Source organism: Mugil cephalus, chromosome 21, assembly GCF_022458985.1.
Source record: "Mugil cephalus isolate CIBA_MC_2020 chromosome 21, CIBA_Mcephalus_1.1, whole genome shotgun sequence".
Classification (NCBI taxonomy): Eukaryota; Metazoa; Chordata; class Actinopteri; order Mugiliformes; family Mugilidae; genus Mugil; species Mugil cephalus.
Window position 1 is genome coordinate 2,849,247 of NC_061790.1, and position 13,193 is coordinate 2,862,439.

Here is a 13,193-nt window from a genome sequence, read left to right on the forward strand (position 1 = left end):
GAAAACGCCACTGATAGTCAGGTTTGTCAAAAGACTTTTCAGACATTGTTTCTGTCACTTAGAACTTGTTCAGCTTGAGAGAAAGAGAACTACAAAACCAGACAGCTGATCATCAGTACTCAGTGATTTATTTATTTAACCAGTCACAAGGATAAATCGTTACAGACAGCATTAATATGACAACGATACACATAATTCTTCTCGATTATATTTCTTGTTATATGGAGATACAGTTCAGTGGTTTATACTAATCTAACTGTAGATGAAAAGGTTTTTACAGCTGGTTCAAAAATTAAAAACACAAAAATAAGAAAGAACCAAATAAGATGAAGATGTGATGAGATGATGTTTAACAGCAGTGGACTCGTCTTTGTGGTGAGTTGATGTTGAAGTTGTTGATCAGTGGAGTCTGACTATAGCAGAAGGGACTCCAGGGTTTTCATACATCATTGAACCTTCACCTTCATCATTCAGCACCTGTGGGAAACAACACCACAAACAAACGTCACAAACACTGGTTTTACTCTGTCAAGTTGGACCTGTAAAAATGTTTGAATGTTCAGGGTTTAAACTCACAGCGTTTTCTTCCATCTGTGCCTTGTTCTCTGAAAAGACAAATGAGAGAGTCCACTTTAGCTTCAACAGACAAACTCCAGGTTCATCAAAAGCTTTTTCTGACTAAAACTTCCATCTGTGAATGTTCTCACCTTTACTTTTAATCCACATGAGGACAGCAACAACAGCTATTAAGAGTGCTGCTAAACCCACAGACACAATGATGGAGATCAACAAATGGGAAGAATGTGAATGTGTTTTGGCTTCAGGGTGTTGTTCTGTGGAGAAAATAAGATGCGTTCAAGGTGTGATAAATACATGTTGTAGATCTGAGCTGTTAAGAAGAGAGAACAAAATAAAAAGCAGTAAAATGTCATTTAAAGGCTGCTGTTAATCACAGACAGAAAGACATGTCCTGCTTTTACCTTGTGTTTTTTTTGTTGGTGGTGATTTTGTCGTTGCATGTCCACCTGAACAAAACCAATAGAAATCTTCAACCATCAACCTTAACAGTAATTTACACACCAGAATGTTGTCATTCAAAAACATAGTATTGTGAATGACAATCTATATTTTATGCATACAGTAGAGAAAACACAACAGGATTTCATGAAACACAACGTGTGTTTTTGGAAATGTCGTTGTGTCTTTTGTAATGTCGTTGTGTTTTCAACTTAAGGGCCACACATTCAACCAACCACCTATTGGCCAATCTATGCCTGCTTAACTTCCCCAAATGTCCACATACTTTTTCCCTTCACACAACAGCGGAGATCTAAAGGTGCATTGACCAGCTGAATGAAGCAGAAACAACGTGAAAGAAGACTGAGGCTGAGTCAGAGAAAATCTAAACCAACAGCCAAGAGTCAGTCTGATATTCAGAAGAATGAATTAAAAAGATGAGACGAACAGAGAGAAAGACACGTCCTGCTTTTACCTTGTGTTGTTTTTGTTGGTGGTGATTTTGTCGTTGCATCTTCACCTGTAAAAAAGACAAAAAAACGATAGAAATCTTCAAACATCAGTACAATGAAACAGACTCTGTGTTACTTTTACTTTATAGATGATAGAAACAGCCCTCAGTCCTCACCTGAGGACTGAGGGCTGAAGGTGAACAGCTGAACGCCATCAGTGTAAATATTTGTCACTTTACACTTCAATAACTCATAAATGCTCTGATTAAGGTGAGATGATGGAAATGTCACGGTGTCAGAACAAGGTCCTGGCGATATTTGCATGTCTGGTATTTCCTCTTCATCCTCATACAGCCACTCCACTGTGTGACTACATGGATAATAATCCAACACAGAGCAGGACCAGATGACTTTGTCATTGTCCTCACGTTCAGTCACTGGAGAAGATGGAGACATAGAGATAGAAAGACAACAAGAGGAAAATGAACTTCATCACTGTGATCATAATTATTGTCATGTTTCACTATGTTGTTCTAATGAGACAGTTTGACCTGGAAACATTATGATGGAAATACTCACTGTTCATGACAGACAGACTAACCCTAATCCCTGCTCCTTGTTGTCGTCCTGATTTGAACTTTCTGCAGGTGTAAAGACCAACACCATCATCTGTGACCTTCTTTATAACTAGAGAACAGTTTGTTGTAACTCTCAGTCTGTCTGGTTTAGATCTGATCTCTCCAAATTCAACCAGAACTACTGTTTCTTCTTCTATTGAATCCATGTACGTCCAGCTAGTACCGTCACAGTTCTTCTGTCCATCTATCACATTTCCACAAGACAAAGTGACATCATGTCCAAATCTGGCAGTGACAGATGAAGGTTGTCCAGTTGTTGCTGTTGAGACAAAGACACAAATATGTAAAATGTGCCTTTACTTTAGAGGAGCTGTCATGGCCTCCACTTTCCTTACAGTCTATGATAGTAAGTATGAGGATCATTTAGAGTCAAAACAAGTTTGTGTCTCATCTTTGGTTTCCAACAACTTAAACATGTCTGTGTGGGTTAAAGGAAGAACACTGAATGAACTAACATCAGTGATATTAATGCAGTGATGGAACTGAATGTGTTCTCTATGTATCCTTACCTGGAAACTGAAGCATCAGGATCAGGAATAAAGACATTTGAATCCATCTGAATTCAACCATTGCTCTTCTCTGTCTCTCACGTCCTATTCTCTCGTCCTCGTGTTGACGAATGACACAGTCTCTGAAGAGGTTTCTTCTTAAAAAAAATTACTCTAACATGTGACTGATGTGGTTTATTTTGCCACTTCCCCAAAGAGACTTTGTGAGGAAGTGCAGTTTAATTCGCCAGGTTTTTCAGTTTCACAAAAATTCCCTAATTTCCTTTACGCTAAGGTCTCTAGCATTTGTGCTCTGTTTCCTGGTTGTTTTTACACTTTTTCATAAACCCACTATGATTAACTATAGCTCACAACTTTTCACTGGCCTGTATAAACCAGCTTAGTTATTTGTGAAAATGATAAATTTGAAGCTTTGTTTGCTCATCACAGCCATAGGAAGCGTAAGAAAAAGCTGTGGCAAGGGGGTTGAGAATGCACGGTATCCAGCTTTCATCATTCATTATAATGTGTATGCAATAAACCTCTTTACCTGGAACTGTACTTAAATACAAATACAAAAAAGTCACATCTAGCAATAACACCTAGTTCACACATACGAGCAATGCAAATAGTATCATCATGTGGAGTGCTGGTCCACTGTTTTTGTACATGTCATCATATTAGTTATAAAATATGTTTCTGAATATGTTTTTCAGACTCTGGGTCTGCGACTTTTTATATTTTGATTCCCACTAATTTCCTTTGCGGCCTAACCCTAACCCTAACCCTAACCCTAGCCCTAAACATTTGAATAGATGCAGCTCAACAATGCCTCAGGTCAAATGAGTTCCTACTGCTGTTTAAAATATCAGGTGTCACCTCAGTTCTCCTCAACCCACCTCTATTTTAGTGTTTTCCCACTTATTCACTTTTTAGCCCAATCTTTTACTCTTACTGTTGCATTTTCATCACTTTTTTTCTCATCCAGCTGCAACAGTGGACTCTCCTTCAATATGACAACACAAAACAGGAAAGTGACTAATTTCCCGTCAAGGGAAGAAGAAGAAGTTCGTTAGTTGCAAGAGGCAGGCAAACAATCAAACTTGCCAACGGTTTAACGCTACCAGCAACCAGTCAGTGCACACGTAATTCTCCACATTAAAGTTTGAAAACCTTTCTTCCTGTCTGTATGAAGTTCCTGTTTAGGATTTGGCCTGCTGTCAGATTTTATTTTAAATTGTTACTGTAGTGGTAGTTTTGTAAAAAAAAAAAAATTAAAAAAAAATCTTTTTTACTAAATACTCCAATCTCCACCCCCCATCACCATACTTGCTAATTTTGCTAACGTAACTTGCTAATCTCAGTTACTTCATTCAGTGGCTTGATGATGATACTATGCTTTGATTGGCTGATGCCAAGGAGTGGGTGTGGCTTTCCTTGATATAGACCTGGCCAATGACAGGTGAGCAGTGTCATACAGCAGCCTCACCTGATTGGTTTCATCATTCTTCTTTTTTTCTCTACTTGACCATCTTGAGGACAACATTGTGCAGTATCGTATTTCACCACTATTTTGCAAGGTAACATCAGGTAACATTCACAGTGTTTTCTTCCATCTGTGTCTTGTTCCCTGAAAAGACAAATGAGAGAGTCCACTTTAGCTTCAACAGCCAAACTTCTGACTAAAACTTTCATCTGTGAATGTCCTCACCTTTAGTTTTAATCCACATGTTGACTGTAACAACAGATATTAAGAGTGCTGCTAAACCCACAGACACGATGATGGATCTCAACAAATGGGAAGAATCTGAATGTGTTTTGGCTTCAGGGTTTTGTTCTGTGCAGAAAATAAGATGCATTCAAGGTGTGATAAATACATGCAGAGATACATGTTGTAGATCTGAGCTGTTAAGAAGAAAGAACAAAAGAAAATGTAGTAAAATGTCATTTTAAGTTTGCTATTACAGTTCTTCTCAACTGGTACTTGAGACACAATGACCACATGGTGTAACTCATGCCCCAACCCCCTGAACCAATTCTGCTAAACTACAAGCACACTTTACACTCTCTTTCAAGAAACTTTACACAATTCTCTGCATTTGCCCCAATTTTCATGAAGAAAATGTCTTGTAACAAGGAACACACTGTCGTTCAAAATTCTAAAGCTAACTGTCCTACTATGCACACTGGTTCATCACATGGACGAACACCTCTCACACAGTTTTACAATTAGCGATCAGAGCTTTAGCATGAAAGGGCAACAGTTGAGCTCTTCTGTTTTGGAGCAATGGATACCACCACTGGAAACAAAGGAAGAGCCAGAGGAGTGAGAGGAAAGAGGGGGAGTGTGATATTCTTATGTGTGTTTCAGAGAGTCCTTGAGCTGGTGGCTGCATTGGAGCACCAGTCCATCTTCACTGATGAGGTTGGATTCAACCTCACAAAAAAATGAAAGAGGGGAAGGAATACCATCAGCCAACATGCCATTGTTGAAGTCCCTGGTCAGCGTGGAGGGAACATCAGAATGTGCGCAGCGATTACCCACCATGGCGTCACCCATCAGTATGCTACCCTTGGCCCCTACAACACTGCCCATCTGATCACATTCCTGGACACCCTACACAACACACTCACTCCGCCAGATCAGATAGATGGCCCAGAGCAGCTCAGGTACATTGACATTTGGGACGACATGAGTTTCCATCGGGCTGCTCTGGTTCGTAACTGATTCACTCCCATACCCACGCTTTTTAGTCGTTTAGCTCCCTCCATATTCTCCATTCCTCAATCCAGCGCCACCCATGCCTGCACCCCAGACTTTCACAGCGCTACCCATGCCTGCACCCCGGATTGTCGCAGCACCACCCATGCCTGCACCCCGGATTGTCGCAGCACCATCCATGCCTTCGCCTCAGACTTTCGCAGCGCCACCTATGCCTGCACCCCAACAATGCTACGCTATGGTAAACAGAGACACATCAAGCACTAGGACCAAGCTGAAAACAGCCCCCTGTTTCCCTTAGTTTAGACCCATTTCTTGTGTGATTGCCCGTCCCCGCTGTCACTCCATCAGGTTGTAAACAGCACTAGGACTTGACACTGGTCTACTAGTTGCTGAAGAGTCCCTGTTAATCCGCTGCTGTAAATTGGGCGTTTGTTTTGCCTGGTTCACGTCAGCTAGAAGGATTGTAATATCAGAGGTTTCATTTACAATAATGAATGAATCGGTGTGTGTGAGTGTGTGTGTGTAAATGTGTGTGTGTGTGTGTGTGTCTGTGTGTGTTTGGTAATTAGCCACAGCCATGATGTCTAAAAAAAAAAAAGAAAGAAATCAGAGACTTCTTTAGAAGTCAAAGTGCAAGAAATGCGTTACAGACATGAGACAACATGTGTTTGGAAGCTTTGAATGAGTTGATTATGTTGACACTTCTGTATTCTGTGTTCCCTTTTCCTTTTGCTTTTCATTTACATAAAAAATAGGATTTTCTTCCATATAACTGCCTAAAAATTACAGTGGTTCTCCGTTACACTAATTTCGAATAAAATTAATTACTTGACTACTTACACTGAATTATGGACATTTTATTAAATTTCTCCCACCTGTGATATTCCAGTCCACCACTGTGGTGGTGCTATGTAAATGAGGTCTGTTTACCATATATTCAAAAAAATACGTGTACAATTGGTGATACTGAGCTGGAGTGAAGTTGACTAACAAGGTGAAACACAGAATCGGGTGATAATGTTTAGCTACATGCTTTACAACCAGTCAAACCAAAAAATGAAACAGTAAACTTAAAAGTAGCAATAGAAAACTAGAAGAACTACTAGAAAACACAGTGAACTAAAAGAATTAGAGTTTTATTAAAAATACTTGTGTTGTTTTTTTTGTGTATTCATTACACACACATCTCTCCAATGTTTCCCTGTCCCTGATAGCCTACTGGTTAAATCTCAGTCCACCATTCAGCAGACCAGGATTCCATTCCCAGTCGAGGCCCTACCACTTTCCACTTTCCTTACTCTCCCCCTAACCCTAACTTTACAAACTTTAATTAACAAAACACAACAATAAACAATGATAGGGAGTTCCTCAAGGATTGATCCTGGGGCCTCTTTTGTTCCATCTGCATGCATGTAAAGCAGTAAAATGTATGGCCATAGTAATATGGACAATTAGAAATCCTACTTGTGCAACATAACTAAGCTATTCTAAACTTTTCAGAACTAATTTTAAGAATCCAGCTTTCCCTCAGAATTTCCTAAGGTTTTCTCCTCCGTCCCTCAAGCTCTTACTCTTTAGCATTTCATCTAAACTAACTGAGCTGCACTCAGTAGCCATAGCAGTGTGAGGAAATTGCCTACGAATGTGAACAAACCGCTGTTGCTTTGCGGCTTGTCATGCTCTGTTGCACAAACCCATCGGTCGAAAAAGTCCCTATTTTCAATTCAAAGGCTGACTTCCTGCACTTGTGTAAATTCTTCAACTTTCAAAATAGATACGAACCAGTGAAGACTTCTCATTACAAAGAGGAAGCAAATGGTTACAAATCACAGGGAGCACATTCTTCTTTTTTTCAGGTCGGGCGTAATGGCAGAGATGAAAGGGCAGACATATATCTATAGCACCATGGCTGGATTCAGATGCATTAAAATGCTTGCATTTCCGCTTCTGGCTCTACATCTTACAGGTAAGGATACCACCTGTGACACCCGGAAACCTCTGTTGGATCTATAATAATCTTTCCTTTTTTGTTTCTTTCTGGTCTTTGCAGTAGCAGTAAGTCAAGTCTTAGTCGTAAGAAATGGAGATGAAGCTTCTCTGCCTTGTCGGAGTGTGAATGAGGCTCAGCATGTATGTGACAGAAGTGACTGGCTCTTCTTGAGTCCAGGAAGCAGCAACACAGCAACACTATTTCAGCTTGGACACGTTCAAAGAAATGTAGACAGGCTGAGTGTCACAGCGAACTGTTCTCTGGTGATTAAGAACACCACAGCTGAGGATGTTGGTTTCTACACCTGCCGAACTTTCTACCAACCTGGAAACAGACAAAAATACAAAGATGCTAATGTTAATCTGTTTCTTGTCAACAGTGAGTATTCGCACGGTGGCATTTTGTCTTGTTCGACTGACATACTCTAATATTGCAATATGTTCTAATTTCACCTTAATATTCTTCACCAGTGGCCAAACATGAGGACAACGAGCGGGTGGAGTTGTCCTGCTCTCTAAGAGCCAATCGGGATCGTCACATCACACTGAAGTGGCAGTATGACGGTGAAACTGTGGGGGACGATGACAACATGGTGACACAAGACGTCTCCTCAGTGGCTGTGACATTTCCTGCCAATGGCAATCAGAAATCAGAGTTATTCAAGTGTTACTTAAAAGATGAACACACTGAAATGGTATTCATCTTCAGCTATCCATCGTCAGGTGAGAAACCAAGGATGTAATGATTCAACTGATTCAGATTCAATGTGTTTATTGTCATATGTGCAGTGAAAACAGGAGTTCACTCCATATAACGTTTGGCAATTTACTAGCAACACCAAATAAAGGGCAAAATATAACAAAAAACAAGGTGCAAGAGAAATTTGTTAACCCTCCTATTGTTCATTGGGGTCTATTTGATCCTATTCAGGGTTTAACGTCTCTGAATATATGATTAACAACTTTGTTTTTGCTTCATATTTAATGATTTTCACTAATTTAACGGGGACATCGGCCCCGACATAATATATTTTATTATTCTTGATAATAGTTGTAGGATAGTTGAGGATTTAGGATCCTTCTGTACTTTTTGTTGGGTTTTGTTGGTGCTGATTTTATTTTTAATACTAATGCTGTACTTTTTTTTTGCTTGTTTGTTTTTTAATTAGACAATGACAGTAAAGGCGTCTCATTCTTTTTGTCCAGGAAAAGATGCAACAACAGCGTCAACAACAACAACAACAACAAGATCAGTTGATAAAAGGTCCAGGACCAACCTCACAGCTCCTGATTTCACAAAACCTCTACAATTAGGTAGCCATTGCAAATGATTTTATCTCTTTTACATATTTTCTCCTGTGGTTCTCTTTTAATAATGTTTGTCCCTTTAACAGCTCTTCCCTTCAAAGTTCACCTTCTTCTCTTATTGTGACTTCTAGGTTGGTGGTTAGTGGTGGTTGTGGGTTCAGTAGCACTCCTCACTGTGGTTGCGGTGGTTGTGGTGGTTGTGGTTGTAAGATATAAACGAACTAAAGGTGAGAACTTTGACTCATTACAATTTTTCCCATTTTAAAAATATGTCCTGAATGAGATGGATTTTTTTCTTGGTTACCAAAGTAGACTTTACCTCTGTTTTCTTTCAGGGGAAAAAGTACAAGTGGATGACAATGCAGTAAGTTTTAAAATGACCCTAATGTTCTGGTGGTGAAGTATGAAGGTGGGATGAGGGGGTCGGTTAGCTTAGCTTAAAAAATGAATCAATCAATCAATAAATGACTAAAATACAACATACCAGTGCGACTACTTCCTGGCATACGATGCTTTTTCCGGCCATGCACCACGTGAGACATTCACTGCCAAGAAATGGTTTTCAACACGTTTTAAAAGTGCAAATTGGGGTCTTTTGAGAACGGAAAGTTTTATCATCAGGGGAGAAATGGGAAGGAAGTTGATGCAGCTTGAGTACATCTGAGTAAAATTAAAGTGAGGAGCCGAGGATGAGAATGAAGAACTGAGAGCTCAGTGAAATGACTCGTGTTGTTGTGTTTTGTATGTTGTGTGTAGGCCGACCCTGAAGAAGGCGTTTCCTACGCCTCCATCAGCTTCACCAAGAAGACCGACAGTAAAGTCCTGGTAAGCTGCCTGCTTAGTTTTACTCATGATTTTTGTGTATATACTGTATATATTCTATATTTATGTCAAATTTCTATATATCTGTACCAAATAATTTGATATGAAGGTGGTCTATACTGCTTGTGTGTTCATGAAAATAAGTAATAAGTTGAGTTGGAAAAAGTTGGAAAAAAAATGTTTTACAAAGAAATAGGTGATACATTTTGTTTTATTCTCAGACTATTTATTTTAGGAAATAATTTTCAGTGAGAAGCAGTCGTCAAAACCCGTTAAAGCCGTGCTGAGGGAGAGAGAATGACATAGTTACCGTTGCCTTCCTTTGTTTCCTCAGTTCCCAGATGATCAATAGATAAATAAATAAATCTGTAATGTAAGTTTAAAGGAGCAATGTTTAAAATTCTCCAGAAGGGGCCGCTGTTGTTTGTGCCAAACTGTTGTGAGATTTTGAGGCTGTGCAGCGACAGCATCCAGCAGCCATGGCCCAGTGTTCACGCACTCCATGAACTCTTATTTTATAACAGTCTAACAATGTTCCCGTTTAAAGCCTGTCGCTGACATACCTGGTCTGGTTTGTGATGAACACCTGTTGCCGGATTACTAAGCTCCCAATTTGGCTCCGCTTTTTCAGTTGATTCATAATTTTTTTCATGGAGCATTTGCCCACATTGGCCAGTGTGTCACTGACGGTATGGGAGGATATCTGTAACAAAAAAAAAAGAAACGAACAGAGGAAAAAAACAACTCATATTGAAACTTCTGTAAATAAAACTTGACCAACGTAAGAGTCATTGCAGACCACACATGTATGACACACGGAAAGTATTTATTGGACACATTTGGATATTTACAGAATTTAAAAAAAAAAAAAGAATGCTTCATCGAGTAATGTTTAGTTTCAAAAAGAAAATGCGTGAACACCTCCTCGCTACAATAACAGCAGCCATGTGTGTGCAAGGACGTATAGTACAAACCGTTTGCACGTCCTTTTGACACGTGTTAAATATAGACGCACTTTCTATGAGGTATATTCATTGAGGTAAAAGTGCTACCTGGATGCCGACGTGCTATTTTGCGCCTTTGGAATTTGCATCCCTAGTTACAGTGTTTTGCAATGAGTTTGCAGATGTTTTTATACACACAAACCTTCAGTAGATCTGGCCCTTAGAGTGTATTCAAGACGTTTTGCCGGTGACTTTCTAGACTTTCTAGAATGAGACTAATCCTAGAAAAGAAAGGTGCAGCAAACGTAACTTTTCCACAATTACATCATGACAAAAACATAGCATTTATAGCATTTGTCAGATTGTTAATGTATCTATGTTGTGTGAATAATTCACACTCTATATGGCGCTGTCTCCCTTTTCCCCTCTCAGCTACCAGTTCATGATGATGATGCAGGTGATGCAGTGACCTACAGCACCTTGAAACTGTCGTCCTCTTCTAGAGGAGTCTGTGCTGATCCCAGCGACGTCTACGCGACCATCAACAAAGGAGTCAGATAAGGAAGAAGCGTTACCAGAGAACCGACATTGGATATGGATGTTTTTCAGAAAACTAAAACTGTACCAAGCAAGAAAAACTGGAAATTTATTTAAACTATGTTTATTTTAAAAACATAGCAGAAAGTAACACTTTGTAACCTTGAAATCTAGATTCTTGACCTGAATACGTGTTGTAGTGTCTCACACAAAAAAAGCTAGTGTCAGTCTGACACTTCTAATCTGCAGCTCCCACTCGGTAAAACCTCACCCTCATGGTGCGTTCACTGTTGTAAGGACGTCTTTTCTCCAGGAGAGGGCGTAGTAGGTTATGTAGTATGTCAGTAGTCAGAAGTCTCCTTTATGTGTTTACAGACTGCGTTCAGTAGATTACATTAGGTCATTCATTCCTGCTGATGTTAATATATTTTGTACGAAATAAAATCTTCAGTTCGTCTTTTTCTGTTTAAAGGTGCAGAGTGAAAAGCTGTCCTCACTGCAGCCAAACTTTTTAAATGTCATTTTTAAGATACCAAATGCTTTCTGTATAAATAAAAGGCAGGGATTTGATGTGCCCAAATTACGGATTTATTATTGGACATTTTCGTTTCTACGCTAAAAATCATCAGATCCATACTTTTATCAAAAAGATGCAACACATTTCATCGCATTAAAAAAACTAAAAAATATGGAAATAACTGCTTCAAAATTGTTTAAAAATATATTTCAAAGGCATCTGAAAATACATTCCAACATGTGCTTTTACTTTTTGAATCGCATGTATTGTATTTAAATAAATGAAATGCATACAAAGACATATTGTTACTCATGTCTCATCAAGGCATGAAGGTTTACCTTGTTTACCTGTTCATCATTCTCAAAGGTCACTTATTCCAGAGTCCTTTTACTTTTGTGTCCACAAGACAAACACCACTCAAGTGCACATCTACTGCCAATTAAGAAAAAACAGTTAACCCAACCTCCATCTCTTTGGACTGTGGGCAGAACCCAAAGAAATACGACCAAAGGTGAACAAAACCCTTCACCTCATGTCAGCTTGTAGCAATTTCTAACACAGAAATTCTTTGTGGCAAATATAGTTTTATTCAGGATGTGTTCAATATAAAGTAGTCAGAATGTCTAAATAAATAATTATATATATGATAACTTAAATACATAGTGTAAGGTACAGCGAGCCCGTTTAGTGCGTCCTTATCCAATGATGTGGTTTGCTGTAGAGGTGGAAGCTAACAATCATGTGTCGTGAGCGAAGGCCATGGCATTAGTCTGTTACTGTCACTGTATGATAATCAATAACCAATAAATTCTCAGTCTTTGTTAGCTGTTATGAAATTTTGTGCTCATGTGCTATGTTCGCTTACATCCTGTGCTAACCCTAAAACACAGTGACACCCCTGGTACAACTGATTTACTAGGTCTGAGAGTGTTGCTACTAAACCTCACTGGGAGGCACAGGGATCCAATTTAAAATGTGCGCGGAAGTTAACGTATATATGGTTCCTTGCGCCATAAATGGTTAAGACTCGGCTTTAAGATAAAAGTTACAATTAGGTTAGGTTAGGGTTAAGTTTAGGTTTAGCCATCAAGTTGAGATGATTCGTGCTAGGTCTGTCGAGGTAGTTGAGGTTTTTAGGGAGTTAGGGTTAGCCACCTAGCTGAGATGTTTAGGGTTAGCCCCTTAGAGTTAGCCACCTAGCTGAGATGTTTAGGGTTAGCCCCTTAGGGTTAGCCACCTAGCTGAGATGTTTAGGGTTAGCCCCTTAGAGTTAGCCACCTAGCTGAGATGTTTAGGGTTAGCCCCTTAGAGTTAGCCACCTAGCTGAGATGTTTAGGGTTAGCCCCTTAGGGTTAGCCACTTAGCTGAGATGTTTAGGGTTAGGGTTAGCTAGAAAGGTTGTATTTTTAGGGTTAGCCCCTTAGGGTTAGCCACCTAGCTGAGATGTTTAGGGTTAGGGTTAGGAGCTAGGGAATGTATCACGTCAATTATTGTTCTCACAATGTTAGCCGTACAAATACATGTGTGTATGGTTTGCATATACACATACATATTTGCAATTACAACACAAAAACAGATCCTGTACACACAAAATGATAAATTAGATCAATATTATTTCAGATGATACTGACAGGAAGTGTATTTAGTCTGAAACACATTTCTGCACATTATCCGTCCTTTGACCACAATTTCTGTTTGGTTGTGCAAAACTCGTAAAGATGACAAACTGATTAGGAAATGGAAAGAGAGAAAAAAA

The 13,193-nt window shown here is 39.3% G+C and overlaps 2 protein-coding genes across 3 annotated transcripts; one reads left to right on the forward strand and one right to left on the reverse strand.

Annotated features, from left to right (window-relative positions):
* Positions 1-106: 106 nt before the first annotated feature.
* Positions 107-2,777, reverse strand: LOC124999287. Of its 2 annotated transcripts, XM_047574138.1 has the most exons (8): positions 2,617-2,777; positions 2,049-2,366; positions 1,646-1,906; positions 1,493-1,537; positions 981-1,025; positions 708-833; positions 577-605; positions 107-477 (listed from the first exon to the last, which is right to left on the reverse strand). In XM_047574138.1, exons 1-8 carry the CDS (start codon positions 2,675-2,677, stop codon positions 400-402), a joined length of 963 nt encoding a protein of 320 aa, XP_047430094.1. In that variant the 5' UTR covers positions 2,678-2,777; the 3' UTR covers positions 107-399. The 2 variants fall into 2 exon arrangements, with proteins under 2 accessions (XP_047430094.1, XP_047430095.1); XM_047574139.1 differs by lacking the exon at positions 981-1,025.
* Positions 2,778-7,109: 4,332 nt separating this feature from the next.
* On the forward strand, positions 7,110-11,505 carry LOC124999276. Its single transcript, XM_047574115.1, has 8 exons — positions 7,110-7,286; positions 7,371-7,688; positions 7,781-8,032; positions 8,516-8,623; positions 8,749-8,844; positions 8,953-8,981; positions 9,374-9,442; positions 10,816-11,505. The coding sequence occupies exons 1-8, from the start codon at positions 7,136-7,138 to the stop codon at positions 10,942-10,944; spliced, it is 1,152 nt and encodes a 383-aa protein (XP_047430071.1). The 5' UTR covers positions 7,110-7,135; the 3' UTR covers positions 10,945-11,505.
* The last annotated feature ends 1,688 nt before the right edge of the window (positions 11,506-13,193 follow it).